This window comes from Vitis riparia, chromosome 14 (genome assembly GCF_004353265.1).
Source record: "Vitis riparia cultivar Riparia Gloire de Montpellier isolate 1030 chromosome 14, EGFV_Vit.rip_1.0, whole genome shotgun sequence".
Lineage (NCBI taxonomy): Eukaryota > Viridiplantae > Streptophyta > Magnoliopsida > Vitales > Vitaceae > Vitis > Vitis riparia.
The window spans coordinates 205,849-223,542 of NC_048444.1; the positions used below are offsets into that span (position 1 = coordinate 205,849).

The 17,694-nt window shown below is 36.2% G+C and overlaps 2 protein-coding genes across 3 annotated transcripts; both read left to right on the top strand.

Annotated features, from left to right (window-relative positions):
• The first annotated feature begins 1,348 nt into the window (after positions 1 to 1,348).
• On the top strand, positions 1,349 to 10,906 carry LOC117931346 (probable galacturonosyltransferase 14). Of its 2 annotated transcripts, none has more exons than XM_034852303.1 (6): positions 1,349 to 2,131; positions 3,681 to 3,736; positions 3,875 to 4,033; positions 7,531 to 8,121; positions 8,648 to 8,950; positions 9,882 to 10,906. In XM_034852303.1, the coding sequence occupies exons 1-6, from the start codon at positions 1,921 to 1,923 to the stop codon at positions 10,164 to 10,166; spliced, it is 1,605 nt and encodes a 534-aa protein (XP_034708194.1). In that variant the 5' UTR covers positions 1,349 to 1,920; the 3' UTR covers positions 10,167 to 10,906. The 2 variants fall into 2 exon arrangements, with proteins under 2 accessions (XP_034708194.1, XP_034708196.1); XM_034852305.1 differs by having other exon boundaries at positions 3,878 to 4,033.
• Positions 10,907 to 12,317: 1,411 nt separating this feature from the next.
• Positions 12,318 to 16,561, top strand: LOC117931347 (membrane-anchored ubiquitin-fold protein 1-like). The gene is made up of 5 exons (XM_034852306.1): positions 12,318 to 12,757; positions 13,181 to 13,510; positions 15,485 to 15,649; positions 16,055 to 16,126; positions 16,213 to 16,561. Exons 2-4 carry the CDS (start codon positions 13,378 to 13,380, stop codon positions 16,108 to 16,110), a joined length of 354 nt encoding a protein of 117 aa, XP_034708197.1. The 5' UTR covers positions 12,318 to 12,757; positions 13,181 to 13,377; the 3' UTR covers positions 16,111 to 16,126; positions 16,213 to 16,561.
• Positions 16,562 to 17,694: the final 1,133 nt, after the last annotated feature.

Consider the following 17,694-nt stretch of genomic DNA (forward strand, 5'->3'; position numbering starts at 1 on the left):
GGGTTCACATTCGAGTGAACAAAACTTTTTTGATCCAGAAGTATTGGTATGATAATTTAATACTAAATTTAACATGTAATTTTCTAATAATATATAAAATCCTTTTTATATTATATCGAGTTTATTACTAATAAATAAGACGATTACATGGCTTGATAAGACACATAAGGGACCCCTTTTTTCACTTGAAGAGGAGATATTGCAGCGTTAATAACCAAACAGATTAAAAGTTATTTTATAAAAACGATATTCAAATACCAGAAAACTAATCCATAAGGAAACGCAGATTGGTTAGAGAATGATTTAATAATTAAAACCTACACCTATGCCAATAAGTGCTCTCATAAAAAACAAATGCTGATGACCTGTGGAAAAGTCTTTGGTGAGTAACCATAAAAATCGACTTTGTGAAAAACCCAATAAATATTTTTATGGTTCCAAAATACGATGTGGGTCACGATTAAGCATTATTGAGAATAAGTGAGGCTCCAATTTTGTGTCCCTTTTCTTGTGGGTCATTTACAAAAATATGCAACATGCTTTAATAGGTATATGGTGGATTTGGGCATAGGATCTGCTTCATGTTTCATGCTTTTAGAGGATCTCAACTTCTATATAAATGATTTGTAAAAGGACCTCCACTCAATCATATTCTTGGCCAAGAAAGATAATATATTTGGTAAAGAAACCTCATGGAAAGGACAAGAAGGAACTCCAGCTTCAACTCATGATCCAAAACACCAGTACTGATTTGACTTTTAAAACATTATTACCAAAAAAATAAAAAGAAAAAAAACCCAAATGAACTTGGCCTCTGCCGACTATGAAACCAATGATAGAGTCCACCTTAGCCAGCTGCCGTTTCTCAAAACAACACCTTAACCAACTCATGACTCAATACAGCCGGCTCCATTTCTTTTATATTTTACACTAGTCTCATACCTTTTTTTTTTTGTGTGTTGTGGAATTGCCTCAGAGGGAATCAAATGGAGAATAGGAATGAAAATATTTTTCAAAATCACACATTTTCTCACCATAGAGCGTTGCCCAAATGTTGATTAGAATCCAAAATCCAAGTGCCCAATTGATCCAAAGTCTTCAAATATTGTCTCACCCAATTCAAAAGAAGCCCCCTCAGAAAAAAACCAACTAAAATCTTTGGGCCTTTTAGCATTATTTCACCCAAATTTAGTATATTTTTCCGTGGTTTGGTATTGCGTTGGAGATGAGAAAGAAGTCCGAAAATATAAGGCAGTCCACATGGGATGCAGATGATGGGGTTAGAACCAAGTGCTTTACCATAATCATAGGAGGCACCTAAATTTAGCTTCAAAATCACCCTTCTCCCCTTCTTGTCTTCTCCTAATCTCAAGGTCAAACACCCAACTCATATCTCTCTCCAACCCAATTCGCATCTCTCTCTCACCAAAACTACGTCTCTCTTTCTCTCTCTAAACCCCATCTTTTTCTCACTCCGACCCAACACGGTTTTGACTCTAACTTCATTATTTTTTTCTTTTTTGAAGAAAAAAGAAATTGGGGGAGTAAACAAAATCAACCAATGAAAAACACTTCACAAAAGCACAGAAAACAAATCAAAACATAGCTCAATATTATTTTCTTTCTCTGCCCTCAGAGTCTCTCGATCCATGGGAGAGGAAGAACCGAGGAAACCCAAAATTGAATGAGAGTTGGGTATTGGGATTGAAATTGAGGAAACCCAATTCGTAGGTTGCAAATCCAATGCGGGAATCGAGAAGAAACGGAGAAACAGCTTGGACAAAGGGGCGGAAGAGATCAGGAAAAGAGGGAGTTGAGTATTGTGGGTGCAGATCTGATGGTGGGTTTTTTGCGTGTGTTGGTGGGCTTTGGAAGTTGGGGTTCTAGGGTTTTGATTGCCCTGAAGCCGCATAGACGACGATGCAGCTTCACTTCTCTCCTAGCATGAGAAGCATCACGATCTCGAGCAGCAATGGGTTTATTGACTTGATGAAGATCAAGGTCGCAGCTCGCCATATCTCTTATCGCACTCTTTTCCACACAATCCTCATCTTGGCATTCCTCTTACCCTTTGTCTTCATTCTCACTGCTGTTGTTACCCTTGAAGGTGTCAACAAGTGCTCATCATTCGGTACTGCCATCTCAATTTTATCACCCTCCTTCATTCCGCCCAATTTGTTGATTTCTTTGGTTATTATTGTCTATGATAGATCAAGATTTGATTAATTAGTAGCTGTTTCATATTCATTTCTAGAGCTCAATCTAACATGTTTATTGGGTTGTGATCCGAATGAACGGAATGCATTTTTTAATTTGATTAAAATGAATTGCAAATTGGGTTCTTGCATCTTCTTTGTTATTTTGATTTTATTAAAATTGGATTGGGATTCTCGTGTTCCCTTTTTGATTCCCTCGACACAGTTTGTTTCTGTTGGCACTTTTTGTTATATTGGTTTTCTGGGAGGGCCTATTCATTTAGAAGTTCTTGATGTTGGGATTTGCATGAGATCTGAAGTAGGTAAAATCTTTCTGGGTTTGATTTGGGTTGATTTATTGTATTTGAATCTGAATCTAGGTTTATCTTATTCCGTTTAGGATGGGGAACAGACCATTTGGGCACCAGCCTATTGGTTGCATTGTACTACTACATTTGGAAACTTCGGTTTGCACATTTTGAGCATTAATGTCATTCTAATATTTGAATTGAAAGCAATTGGCATTTAGTTTTGTAGATTTATTCTTATTCCATTGTTGTCTTGTTCTTGTTGCTTTTTTGCCTTCTTAAGTTTTTTGTCTACTAAATTTGTTTGAAAGATGGGGTCTTGATTTGTGCTGAAATGTATCCTTTGGATATTGGTTATTGATGAGAAAGCAAAGGAACAAAGAATAAACTTACATTGAACCTAAGATGGCATTCCAACGACGAGAAACCATAAGAACAAATGAATAAGTTTAGATTGACCCTAAGATGGTGTCCCAATGATGGAAAACCAAGGGAACTTAGATAGAACCGATTTGTGCTGAAATGTATCCTTTGGATATTGGTTATTGATTTTTATTTTTTTTTGGTTTTTTCATTCAATCAATTCAATCACTGTTATTTGTTTGATATGCTGATTTTGTTTCATTGCATTATGTTTCTTTTCATTGTCTGGTATGGGCAGGGATTCGTCTTGCTGCTTGATTTGATCAAGTCTAAAACAAGTATTCTTGATTCCAACTATGTCGAGCCAATCATATGCATTTGATGTTCGCTGTTACTTTGACTGTACTATCTATAATATTACATTGCTCTCTCAAAATCTTTAATGTCCATTGGCTGGAATTGCTGCATTCACTTCTTCGTTTTGGCTTGTCAGGTTTTGCTTCTATTTGGTGCATTTAATCTGGCCCTTTAAGGATATCTTATCTGTTCCTTCACACCCACACTTCTTGTGTGTATGTTTGTGGGTTGTTGCTGGTTATCTTGTATGATATTTTATAGTTTTGTTCAATGAAGTAAATTCTGTTGGCAGGCTATTTCTTTTAATAGGTTAAGCAAACTTGTGTTTACCTTTTGTAGCCTGGTTTTAGAACCTATATTACTTATATAGGTTTCTCTTATTGATTTATTTTATTAGTGTTATTAGCATTTTCATGCTAGTTTTGTGGTTTTCATTCTCACTTCCTAATTGTGTCAGATTGTCTAGGCAGGCGGTTGGGACCAAGGCTTCTTGGTCGAGCAGATGATTCAGGGGTAAATTTTGTCTTTTTCTTATCCTGTAGATGTTATTTTTAGATTGATAATGCCCGTTTGATTAGTTTTTTTTTTCTTTGGTGGAAAAATTATTTGTGTTGTTATTTAAGCCAATTCCTCATGGTGATGGTGCTGCAGCAGAGGCTAGTTAGAGATTTTTACAAGATCCTCAATCAAGTGAACACTGAGGAACTCCCAGATGGTCTAAAGCTTCCAGATACATTCAGTCAACTTGTTTCTGAAATGAAGAACAAACAGTATGATGCAAAGACATTTGCTTTCATGTTACGGGCAATGGTACGTTTCATATTACCACAACACATATTATATTTTGTTTATCTTTTTGGGGGAGGTTTGTTCTGAAAGTTAGTGTCTTTGTTTAATGGCTTATACTTTATGGTATAATTTATAAGTTCTGCTAACAGTGTTGCCTATCAGAAAAAAAAGTTCTGCTAGCAGTGTTGTCATCATTTGAGATATAGTGAGAGTGTTGAATGAGACACTAAATTTAATTTATTGTCTTGGATAAAAACAGGAAGTTACCTTTCTCAGAATATGTTAAGCCCTACTCATAATTTGTCTTAGCACATTTAAGAATTCTATTGGGAGAATTTATATTATTTGTTTTCTTAAAAGAAAAAAAGAATTTGTGTTATTTGGATTACAAGTTATCATTAATGATATCCACATTTGTTTCCTTTACAAAGTCAAATTAGATTTCATAGAAGCATAAAGGCCAAAGTAAAGAAGCTTAGGATGTTCACTTCCTCTCACTGCCCCCTATTAATGAGCAGCAGTTTGATTTTTACCACCAAGGTTTTAACAAGCATAGGTTCTGTAGTTTTCTATTCAAACAATGCTGTCCTAGCCCTACACTATGGGTGGATTGGCAATCAAACTTTCTGTAGGTGAACATGATCAATTGAGGATGGGTTAGTGTGATTCATCTGCTTATTTCAGTTAAACTTGATCAAGTGAGGCAGGGTCTGCCTATCATATCCACTTATTAGATACGCTCTTTTCCTCTCACGCTCTCTTTCCAAACAAACCTAAGAGTACTAAGAGGAGCTACTTTCCTCTTTTTCATGATAAAAGAGTGCATATAAAAATGCTCATCTCACATTGCTGTGGATTGTGTGGTGAGAGAGATGCTAAGACCTTTGAGGACAAGTGGAGGACTTCAGAGATGTCATGGGATCTACTTCACTTCTATACCTCCTTTTGGGCCTCTTGTACCAATGCTTTTAATAGCATTCCTCTCAATGTCATTCAGCTCAAATGACATTTGGTGTGTAGATTAAAAGAGATTGGTCAAAAAGGAGAGGAGCTTAGTTTGGATTTGAGTAGATGATATCCATGTACAGTTTTATGTGGTCTATTCCATTTTGTATTGTTCTCTTGGTATAGTGGAGGAGTTCAGTTATACTTTGATAAATTTTTGTATTTGTGGGAATGATTTCTCATCCTTTCATAAGATTTTTATTCATAATTAATACATCTTTTATTTCTGATAAAAAAAAAAGTGCATATAGAAAGGTACAAACAGTGGACAGCCCTATTTGAAAAAGAAAAAATAAATAAAAAAGGAAAATAAGAACGAAGATGAAGGAGAATAAATCACAGGCATCACTCCATTTATTGTTATCATGTGGCTTCCACTGCTCCCCCTCTTGAATCCACCAACCACAAAAGATTTTCTTAATGGTCTGATTCCCTACAAAGAAAATGAGTATGTGTGTATTGCTTCATAATGCAAGTTTGAATCCATTCCTGGTTGCATGTCACTGGTATGCATTATGCTTTTGAAGGATTCAGTGCCTAGGCAAAGTGTTGTTATATATATATATAAACAGTTGCAAAGATAACAAAGCTGTAATTCCTTTTTATCTTCGAACTTGTTTGTTCTGAAATGTTTCTCAAAACATAAGATTCATTTTAAAAGATAAGATTCATGAAACATCATGGACTATTACTCCTTCAGTGTATCTTGCTGTTTTGGACAAATTGGCACATCTTCAGTTTCACACTGTTTTAGCATTTCATGAGCTATGCCAAAATTCCTTTGTTTTGACAATACTTTCTTGGAACTTGGATGACCAGTTTTGTGTGGTCCCGCAGCACTTACAGTTCCCTGGTTATATAGGTTCCACTTTATATTGGAGAGTTATAGACAATACTTCTTAGATATTCCTTGTAAATTGGATACCAATTGCTAATTCTATCTAGGATCAAAGCTTTTAGTTTAAAGACTCTCAAGAAGGAATTCTATAAGATCTATACTAAGGCTGTACTTCAAATGGCATGCTTTCTCTTGCATTTGCACTGGACCATTAATTGGGTTCTTAGTTTGTAGTCTGTTGTGCTTTTGCTTCAGTGATACATGATTCCTCTTTTTATCCTCCTTATTGTGCATGGTCATTACCAAGGACTACCAATAAGGAATTCCATAAGATCTATACAAAGTCAAAACTTCAAGTGACATTTTAATTAGTTTCTAAGTTTGTAGTTGATTTTAGTAATCGGATTGAAATGTGGATGGCTGTTTATTTCAGTAATCTGGATGAGCTTGGGGTTATAGCATTAGTGGTGACCTGGTGGGTGCTTAACTGTTTCTAGTCTCTAGGTCAGAGCAGGGGCAATTGGCCAAATTTTCAGAAGCTGAAGTCAGGGGCTCCACTCTGGTCATTTTGAGGAGTGGTTTAGCTAAAGCTATAAAGTGGGGAAATATCCCTTCTATTGGCTGGTGAAGATACCATTATGTAATTGGAGTGATTCTTGGTTAATCTTCCTCCATGAGCTTGGGTATTTAGCTAGAAAGGGTGCCTTGACCTTTGGGTGTTTTTCAAGTATGTTGTTTTGTGGTTTGTTCTCATCATTTTTTTTTTTTATCAAAGTGATTAGTTCTCATCTTCCTCATGTAGCACTTTTCTTTTTGTTTTTACTGTTTGTGTGTTGTGCCATTTCTTTCTTTCTCATATAAACCACCTTGTTTTATCCTTTTGTCCACAATTTTCAAATTTCTATTAAATGAATCTTCTGCTCTTAAGAAATATGCATAGATATATTCCATATGAAACCTATCAGTATCGGTACACTTCTCACCATTAGTGACTGGCATGTCAAGAACTATCAACATGACACTTGTTTGGATGGCCCACTAAAGCCATCTTTATTTACTCGAAATTGTGCATGAGAACAACTCTATTTTGTGCTTCTGGTTATGGTGCTTGTTATGTAGTTATTACTTGCTTTATTATTATATACTCTATGAAACTTTTATTAACTCACTGAAAACAGATAATAGAACATTATCAAAAAAGAAAAAGAAAATATACATGTTCTATATAGTAAGTACTTTATAAAGTACTTCTATATCCCAAAGGTCTAACCATATTTTACCCATCAAAAATAAAAATAAAAATAGTAACTACTTTATCTCACACATATAGGCATGCCCCCAGATGTCTTGTTTTTGACTTGAATAAGTTATTATGTCTGATGCTTTGTGTTCATATTAAAAACATGACATGTGTATCTGTCTGCATAGATTTTAGCATGCAATCAGATTGTTGTGCCCTTGGATGCTACAATGATGCAATCATATTAGTGATAGTGCTGGATATTCAGTCACAAAACTTTTAATTGTCATTTTGATGATTTTCTTTTTATCCCTCCAGGAAGGAGGAAAGTTATATACCAGAGATTTTTTTTAACCATTTCCTAAAAGATTTTAGAGCCTAACCCAACTCTGGTTTTAATTAATATGTTTGTTTCTCTCTCTCTCTCTGGCTCAGATGGAGAAGCTTGAAAGGGATATCAGGGAATCAAAGTTTGCAGAATTGATGAATAAACACTTTGCAGCAAGTGCCATTCCAAAAGGCATTCACTGTCTGTCTCTTCGTCTGACTGATGAATATTCCTCTAATGCTCATGCGCGAAAACAGTTGCCTTCTCCAGAATTACTTCCTCTACTCTCTGACAACTCTTACCATCACATGATTGTGTCAACTGACAATATCCTGGCTGCTTCAGTTGTTGTCAATTCTGCTGTTCAGTCATCTCTACAACCTGAGAAAATAGTATTCCATGTCATCACTGACAAGAAAACATATGCGGGTATGCACTCATGGTTTGCACTAAATCCAGTCTCACCTGCTATTGTTGAAGTGAAAGGCGTTCACCAGTTTGACTGGTTAACAAGGGAGAATGTTCCGGTGCTTGAAGCTGTAGAGAGCCATAATGGAATCCGGAGTTACTACCATGGGAATCACATTGCAGGGGCCAATCTCAGTGAGACTACTCCACGAAGATTTGCTTCGAAATTGCAGGCTAGAAGTCCTAAGTACATTTCCTTGCTCAACCATCTCCGCATATATATACCAGAGGTAATCCGATGTGGTTTGATATATTTCTCCACTTATTGTGTAGATCTGAAAACTATAAAGGCTTTTGGTTAATATATACAAAATATTTGGTATTAGAGGTGGTACTTATTTGACGGGATAGTTTATCCAAAGAGAAGTAGAAATGGAGGCTAAAGACCTACAGCATTGAGAATTGAAAACTATCCCACATCACCATTGGAAGCTGCATTGTTAACAATACACAATAGTGGGAGAATCGAGAATCATAGAAGGGGAGAAAAAAACTTTTTCTCCTTGTTCTGAGCAGTGGTGACTGCGATATAAGACTTGTTTGCTCTTGTAATTGTCTCAGTGGAGTTTTGGAATCTTCATTAAGTGATTATATGTGGATGTCTTGGGGTCTTCTCTTATGTACTGTGTATTATTTATGTCTGTTAATGGAGTACTTTTTATTGTTTATATACCTCTTAAGATTGATGATAATCATTACATTTCTGTTTTTGTTTTCGTTTGCGCTATTTTTATGTTGATTGTGTGCATGTAACAGCTCTTTCCAAACCTCAACAAGGTGGTCTTCTTAGATGATGATGTTGTAATTCAGCGTGATCTCTCTCCACTCTGGGAAATTGACCTTGAGGGAAAGGTTAATGGAGCTGTAGAAACCTGTAGAGGCGAAGATGAGTGGGTAATGTCCAAGAGATTCAGAAACTACTTCAACTTTTCGCATCCTCTCATAGCAAAGAATTTGAATCCTGATGAATGTGCATGGGCTTATGGGATGAACATCTTTGATCTAAGTGCATGGAGGAAGACCAATATAAGAGAAACTTACCATTCTTGGCTGAAGGAGGTAAGAACTAAGCACTACATTTGTTTCACACTTATGTGATAGTTTTCCTTAGTTTCTTCATTGCTTCAAACTGCAGTGAGCTTAAAGTTCAATAGGTATTCCTTATCTGCATAGTGGCCATACAATATCTCTTTGCCCAAATTGAATCTCATTATTGTCATTCTTGTGTCTTCTTATTTTATAGTGTGAGAGTGCCATTTAGTGGTGGGTCCCAGCCTTGTTATGTGTTTTATTGTCTTTCGGTCACTGGTTTTGGATGAAACATGAAGCTCTATCCAGGGGTTTTGTTTTTTATGCTGCTCTACCCATGTTTATAATCAAAATATTGACTTCAATTAAAGCCTCTTGGCGCTATTGTATATGTTACTATGTAGTTTGGTGCGCCTATATTTGAGGCGTTAGTATTTTCCTGATTGCCTATCAGAAAAAAATATTGGTAATGTGGCATACCAGTAGGCAACTCTCTTTATAAAGTTCTTTCTTTATCGAAGTAAAGAGTAGTTCCTCTTGTTGAAGTCATTCCTCTCCAATTTAAATTAAAATAAATAAAATATCAAAATTGTAATTTGTTGTTTAATATCTTAGTCTTAAACTAAGAAAATAAAAACCATCATGAATGGTAGAAATTGAGTCCATTTCTAGATTTTAAATGCTGGCTAATTGATACTTTGCTTTGTTTTTTAACATTTTTTTTTTATAGGAATTGTTTTTTAACATTTTGAACAATTATAGTTTTGCCTTCTGCCCTTCCTGTATAGGATTTCCTGCACTGTGGCACAATGTCAATGAAACTTGGAATTTCTGAGTAATTTAGAACTTTCGTCCATTTGATTGAGCTTTTAATTGATTATATATTTTGTTTAAATGATAAAATTTCTGGGATGTGCTTAGTCACCATTTCTTACTTGGATTGTGGGCCTTTCTGTTGTAGAATCTGAAGTCAAACCTGACTATGTGGAAGCTTGGAACCCTACCTCCTGCTTTGATTGCATTTAAAGGTCATATTCACCCAATCGACCCATCCTGGCACATGCTTGGCTTGGGCTACCAGAATAAGACCAACATTGACAGTGTGAAAAAGGCTGCTGTTATCCACTACAATGGCCAGTCAAAACCATGGCTGCAGATTGGCTTTGAGCATCTACGGCCATTTTGGACCAAGTATGTTAACTACTCCAATGATTTTGTTAGGAACTGCCACATCTTGGAGTCATAATCATTCAGCTGGAGGAGCTAAAACAAGAGAGATGGGAAGGATAAGATATAAATGATATGGGGTTTCGCCTAAGTATTTTTTCTTTTTGATCTCAAAATTTTCTGGAGATCTATTGGAGGAGACAAACAGAAAATTAGCCAAAGAGGGTAATACTTTCCAGATCCAGATTTGCTGCTGTCTCCTCACACTTTCGCTGAAAGAGGACCTGGATCACTAGAACGGGCATGAGATTTATTCTTTCAATCTGTAACATAGCAATCCGTCCTTTATTTTTTGGTTGGAAAAAGGATACTTTATTTTGGTCTTCTTGAGGGGGGTCTTGCCTGATTTCCTAGAGCATAGAATGGAATAAGGAAATGCGATGCCATCATTCATGCAGTTCGCTCGTGATAGAAGGAAAGCTATGACAGGTCTTTTGTGAGGCCACCCTATTAGCCCCAGAAATGTTTTTTCTCTTGATTATTTTTGTTGTTTATCATTTCTTATTAGTACCTCCCCATTTTTTCCCCTGATTTCATTTCATCATGGTGATTCTTAGGAGTAGGTCATGAAGATTGCTCTGTTACAGATCCCATTGAATTGGGGAACCATCGTTTAGGTTATATATCGGTATTTGTTCTGTATGATTCACGAGAGACATTTGAAATGTGCAGAAAATTCTTTCTTTCTTTTTCTCTTTTGCTATTCAGACTCCGAATTACTATTTGGAATATAATGCAAATGATTATCTAATTTTCATACTCTGCTTTTGAAGTTAGATTTGAAGTGTTTGTAGAGAAGCGTACACACCCTCATTTCTTACCTTAACCGTTCTCCATTTGCTGGTACAATGTTGTCATGACTCGTGAGGTTATGCAGTCCATGCTTGAGTGTCTAACGGGAATGGAATCATTTTATGATATGAGACTGTGTGCCATGCTTCAATGCCCCACAGAAAATGAAATGAAATCATTTTGTGAGGCCCTCGTGCCTGCAACCACCCATGTTGAGGGGCATAATTGATCGTGGGTTCGTTGCATATGTAGATGCAGATCAGTTTTCGCATACACCCAGCTCTTAATCATGACGCATGAGCTTGTTGCGGATCCATTTTACGGTTTTTGTTTTCATAGCAATTGCTCCGAGCCCACTGTGTTCTAGTGCCATGGAAAGCAAAATGGAGTCATTCAGACTCTGGGTTTTAATTAATATGTATATGTATATATATATTATCTAAAACAGAAGATTCTGGGTGATAGAATTTGCTAATTCGAAGATGCCAAGAAACCCAGCTAAGCCCACCCCAGGAAAGTGATTTGGTTGATTATTCTGATCTTTCTAGGTGGTGCGGTTCCCAATGTTTAAAAGACTCTGATTTGACCCTTATTGGCATTTTGCTTTGGATGAGTGGATTATATTTTCTTCACTCAATAATTTAATCCTATTTGCTTGCATATTTCATAAGCATTTTGGATTTGATTCTTCCTTCCAAAGCTTAATGGAACAAAGCCGCCTACAACCCCCAATAACATAAGAAAAAGAAAAACAAAACCAAAAGAAGAAGAATCTTAAAGGTTGTTTGAACTTCTCTCTCAACTACCCGACCGATTCAACGTAACTACATTGTACGTACATTGCAATTAGCCTATTTGCCCATTTACCCTTCACCCAAATGAATTGTAACACATATTGAGATGTTGGCAATTGGCATGCATTCATTCACCAGGTCTTTTGTGTGTGAAACCGTGAACGTGATGGAGACCCACATTTGATTCGTCAACTAGAAAGGCGGCCTCCCTACGATCAAACCGTCCGATCTTGACTTTTGTATGTTTACGCTGTCAAAACATGTGTTTGACCCTCTAACTCCAACTCCAACTAGCCCTTATCGTGCTCGGCGCACAGAAAAAAAGGTCTAATTGGGATTCCCATAAAATGCATGCCCCCAGGTGGAAGAACTCTTCGATTGTCAAACACCATGTCCATTGCCCATTGCCAATAATTTTTTATTGGAAGAAGCTACTCCCATGAAAACCTTTTTAACTCGTTGAGCATTTTATGATGAAATATAATTGCACCCAAGTGGGTTTCTTCCCAAAAATACAATATTTTAAAGAGGAAGCAGATGGGTTGATAGCTGGCAAGTGAATGGACCCACAAGTGGTAAACCAAAGGGGCATAATGGTTGGGTACAGAGAGAGAGGGCATGTCCGAGTGAAAGACACAAGTTGTGATTGGCGTATGTGAAGTGTAACGTAGTGGGGAGGAGTGCCATTCTTTGGAAGTTGGCATTAAAGGAGAAAAATCTGTCGATTTCCATAGGCTTAGGAGAAATGGAAGGAGAGTGCCCAAGACAATGGATGCATTGACCACAGATTTGGATGACTTTGAATACTCCGAAACAGCCTCGTCTCCTGGGATGATTCCCATTGATCTCTCTTCTTCCACTTCTATTGTTTCATTAAGTGAACGCCTGCACTTCTTCTTCTTATTCTTCTGCCTTGATTTCTGAACTAAATTGTTGACACACCAAAAAAAGAGAGGAGGAAAAAAAAAAAAAAAACTAAAGAAAACTGTAAACAGAGTTCACCCAGATCGATTTCAGTGCCCAAGTAAGACCAAGCAACCTGCCCATCAAGGGTCTTACTTTTTTATTTTCCTTTGAGGGTTTTCCTTGTGTGGGATTTGATTTTTGATTGATTTGGAGTGATCCAGTTGACGATCTACGTTTTCCTTTTTTTTTTTCTTTTTTTTTTTTCTGCCCATTTGGAGATTGATATATTTTTTCCTCTTTGGTTTTGGTTTTGCTTTTGCTGAGGATGGTTGTGTGAGATTTGACCTTGTGTGAAATATTGGAGTTGATTTCATTCCATCTTTGGCTGTCAATTTTCCTCGCTACAAATCTCAATTCGTGTATCTGTGATCTTTATGGAGTTTCCTCTTTTGTATAATTACCTATTCTGGTTGGTACTTTCCTATTTTATTCCAACCAACTCATAGACTCTATATTTTTTTGTTGTAATTTGATTTTGCAGAATACCTGATTGATTATTGGATGAATTTTCGGTTTCTGAGAGAACCCAATTGGAGTACTTTAGTGGGCTCTCGACTGCTTATAGGGGGTTTCCATTAAGTTACTGGATTTTCCTGTCCTGTTGACTGATTCTTTTTGGAAGAACTCTAGTGAAGATCTTGGGTGTTGGGATTCAAAAAGTTCGCTGGATCCTTGAAGATGTCTGGAGTGCAAGATCAACTAGAGATCAAGTTCCGTTTGACCGATGGATCTGATATTGGTCCTAAAAGCTTTTCTGCCGCTACCAGTGTTGCAACCTTGAAGGAAAATGTCCTTGCTCAATGGCCTAAAGGTTAGACCGGGTCTTTTGGTCAAACTTCAAATCTGTGAACACCTACAAGCTTTGTGTTATGAATTTCATTCTTAATCTGAGGACTTTAAATTGAATTTGAATATTCCATCTGTGAAACTTCCTTTTTCATTCCATTTGCACTCACAAATCTATTTTTTCTAGAATAGAGTCATTAGAAGCAAGGGAGTAATCACTGTGTACTGATAATAAAAGATGAAATGGCATGTAACAATCTCGTTCATTTGGTTGCATCAGAGAATAGTCAGCAAGAACTCTATGGAAAGTTGAAATAGGCCTGGGCATAACGTGGCTTAAGTTAATATATTTAACTATTTATTTTGGCTCCCTACCTTTATTTGTTGCGATGGAAGAACCTATTTTTATTACAAACTAAGGTGCATTGGCTTTAATTTTTATTTCTTGTTTTTTGAGTAAGATGGTGAATTAGCTCTCGTTTCTCAATATTTTGATTGCATGTTTTGAGTTTCCTTTAGGGAATCTGATTAACATTTTGTACTGGATCCCCAAGCAGAAGATCAACTCCAGTAACTGAAGTAAAACAGAGTTATTTATGCCTTAGATTTTAATTCTCTTTGCCCTCTCTCCACATGTCCTGAACTTGCACTTTCTTGTGGTCTCGTTCTTTGTTTTGTAAATCAAATTTGGAAACCTATTGTTTTGGGGTGGAAGATCTTGGGACTCCAAGTCTTTTGGCTGTTAAGGTAAAGGCAGGCTTTATATCAGAAGCTGCGGAAATAGTGAAGATCACCCTATGGTTAATGCAGAATTCCTACTTATAGGCCTTACTTGAAGTGGCAGAATATCAAGAAGTGATTTTCAGTGAGAAAAACTTTCCATTGAAGTCTTCTTTTAATTTGAGGCTGGTGGTCTGATATAGAAGACAGTGAGAACCAGCAGATGCATACCTTTTGTGTTCACAAAGGAGCTATTAAGATGCAAGCAGTGTTTTCAAACCCAGAGTAGATTGCATGATACTGCTTGCAAACCTAGAGTACATTGCACAGTTGAGAAACTGGTGCCGCAGTTTGTAATTTCATTAGTGACCTTTGGGAATGCAGACTTTATATCATCTTTCATGGAAGTTGTGAAGAACAGTACATGATTTCTTATGTATATCGGCATTCATATTGTTATTCTGGTGGTTGTGATGATGCCTTGCTTGAAGTGTCAGAGTATTAAATAGAAGTGATTTTCAGTGAGAAATATTTCATTGCAAGGCTTTATTTAATTGAAGGGTGGTATATAAGATATAAAGCAGCAAAGATAAAACTTCCATAGCAAAGACAGGAGCTTCTTAGAGTCAAAATCATTTCAAAACCAGAGTGAATTTCACAATTAAAAAGGTAAAAAACTGAACTGTGGTTTTAGTTTCATTTGCGGATATCAGCTGTCTTGGAAGTGGTGACAGACCCGCATAAGATTGCTCATGTGCAATGGGGGTCCCATGTGTTTATTTTGATGGTTGACTTGAGACAATGCAGAATGTTATAGAGAAGTGAATTTTCTGAGTTTTTCATGAAGTGCTTTTCTTTTTTCTTTTTTTTCTTCTTTAAAAAAAATTGGGAAGTGTTTCCAAGCCTATTGTGGATTGCATGATATACAAAATGTTATCCAAATATTTATTCACTACACCAGCCATTGTAATATCTATAACATTTTTTTATTTTATTTTATTTTATTTTATAGAGAAATCATATCTTTACAACTTTTTAAGGGTACCTTCATGCGTATGTATTTTCTGTGTTATAGCATTAAGAGTTGCATTAAAGCATTAGGTTGCACCAGCCAGTACATTCATAGAACCTTCTGCTTCTGATTTTTGTGGCCTTCATTTTGTGTTTTATATTGCTTCTCATGTATTGCTTCCTTGTCATTTCTCTATATCCTTAGTTACAAGTTTTTTAGCTATTTAATGTTATTCGAGATTTTTAAACAAATCATCTGTTTGGCCAGAGAAGGAGAATGGTCCAAAGACCGTGAAAGATGTCAAGTTAATAAGTGCAGGCAAAATTTTAGAGAATAACAGAACAATTGGAGAGTGCAGGAGCCCATTATGTGATATTCCTGGTGGAGTTACAACCATGCATGTTGTTGTTCAGCCACCTTCTTCAGATAAAGGTATGTGCCCTTCTTAAGATATTCAAGGAACCATTATGGATTCTTCAACATAAAAAACCTTTTATTCCATCAGTTCTTTGCATACCTTTGGTGTCCACTTCAAAATGAAATGATTCTGTGTTTAGTTTGCTCTTCGGCAGCATCCAAGACACATCTCTTTGCTCTTAATGCACTTACTTAAAGTGGTCATATCTATGGTTTATGTAATTTCCTCCTCCTTTTTCATTTTTATTTTTATGTGATTCATTTTTTGTAGTTATCACTGTAAGGCGTGGCTCCCTGGTTACAAAATTCATCTTTATTCATGAATGTGTAATTGATGCTATGGAAAAGAAAAATAAATGGATTTCTTTTGTAGTTATCACTATTTCTTGTTTAATTTTGTATTATTTTCTCGTGGAACAGAAAAAAAAGTGGCGAGCCAACCAAAGCAGAGCAAATGTGTTTGTGTTATACTATGATTTGCAATTTCCAAGGGTGGGTTTAGTTACTTGAATACCCCTTTCAGTGTTAACATCAATTCTGGCTCCTAAAACTAATTTTTCTATTCTGTCTCTGTATAGGTAGTTTTGGAGCTGGTTTAGATAGTGAAGTTGGTGAATCCCTGATGAGGAGAGGCAGTTGGCTGATGCACATTTATCACTCATTGTGTTTTGATCCAGGTCTATGCCTTCTTCGTATAGATGTTGCTTTTCACTTCACTTCTACTTGGTATACCTTTTTTTCTTTTTCTTTCTTTTTTTGGTTAAGTTGATTGGATGATGTGATTATGTTTTTATTATCCCAGTCGTTTATGTTGAGCAATGTGTCTCCAGTTGAGCATTTCTATTAAGAACACTGGTGTTGAAGATTATCTTGATAGTTGCACAAACCGACTTCCTACTTCAATTGGATTATGGTCACATTTGGAAAGAGGAAATGGCAAAAGATGAGTCCATATAGTGTGCATGTTAATAGTCTAGGTTGTGAGTTAATCACTATTACAAAGTTTCTTTATATTTTTTATTTTAATTTCAAGAAATAAAAGAGTCTGGAATGACTTGTTTTGCCACAGAAAACCGAAATCCCCTTGAAACTTGATCTGAGTTGCACATAACATTCAGAAGAAAGGTCAATTATGTTGATCATTGTGATGATTATTAAAATCATTATAGTTGGACAAACGCATTTCACATTTGAAATCCGAAATTGATTTGTTGTGGACCAACATTCTAGAAATCTGCAATTATTCATCATGCTTGTTTGTATACAGCTTACCTGCCAGCTCCAATCAGACATTTCATGCTAATTTCATTTAATCAATCTTTGGATGAAGTGGTTATAATTTGGTTCCAAGTTGACTTGAATATTCGTTTTGTAAACTGTTTGTTGGCATAACTAGAGTCACGGCAGAAGAGAAGCCATCGAAATTTAGTTCTTGATTTGCCACTAAAAGGGTTTTTGCTCATCCATGATTGTTCAAGGGCATTCCCTGTTGAAACATACCCCTGTAAAATGCTCTTACTGGCTACTGCATATCATTCAAAATTTCCCTTTTTCTTTTTGAATTTGAATAAAAGAAGCAAGGCATCAATTAAGAACTGTGGTACTTGCCCAAGACACATAATTTCTTGGATGTGTGCAAGTTGTCAAGTCAGTCATTACCAATAATAGACTTTGTTGAACAACCGATCTTTTTAAAAGGAAGCAGGGTTCCATACCCATGAATAGAAACCTTGATAACCTTGTTTGGATTCAATAAATTGAGGTTTGAACATACGATTTTCCATGAAATGAGGTTCTAATACCATTCCAACTCAGGAAGTAAGGGCAAACAGGATTCAAGGAAAACAAAACCCATATTGAATAATCAATTTTCTTGAGAACTTGTGTTGTTATTAAAATTAATGCTATAAAACAAAGTCACTGCCAACAGAAGAAAAAGGGTGGTATCTGGGAAAGTAAACAGCATTTCATGATTTCATATATTCCAAGAGTAGGGATTGAGGAAATCCCAAGGTGCCCTGTGGCTGTGGGCTGATTCGGCTGAGAGGGTTAAGGAATCA

Excerpts from the sequence above, each read along its gene's own strand:
- LOC117931347 (XM_034852306.1), top strand. The coding sequence starts at position 13,378 with ATGTCTGGAGTGCAAGATCAACTAGAGATCAAGTTCCGTTTGACCGAT. Across the intron at positions 13,511-15,484 it reads CCTTGCTCAATGGCCTAAAG|AGAAGGAGAATGGTCCAAAG; the intron begins GTTAGACCGGGT and ends CTGTTTGGCCAG. Across the intron at positions 15,650-16,054 it reads GCCACCTTCTTCAGATAAAG|AAAAAAAAGTGGCGAGCCAA; the intron begins GTATGTGCCCTT and ends CTCGTGGAACAG.
- LOC117931346 (XM_034852303.1), top strand. The coding sequence starts at position 1,921 with ATGCAGCTTCACTTCTCTCCTAGCATGAGAAGCATCACGATCTCGAGC. Across the intron at positions 8,122-8,647 it reads TCCGCATATATATACCAGAG|CTCTTTCCAAACCTCAACAA; the intron begins GTAATCCGATGT and ends TGCATGTAACAG. Across the intron at positions 8,951-9,881 it reads ACCATTCTTGGCTGAAGGAG|AATCTGAAGTCAAACCTGAC; the intron begins GTAAGAACTAAG and ends TTTCTGTTGTAG.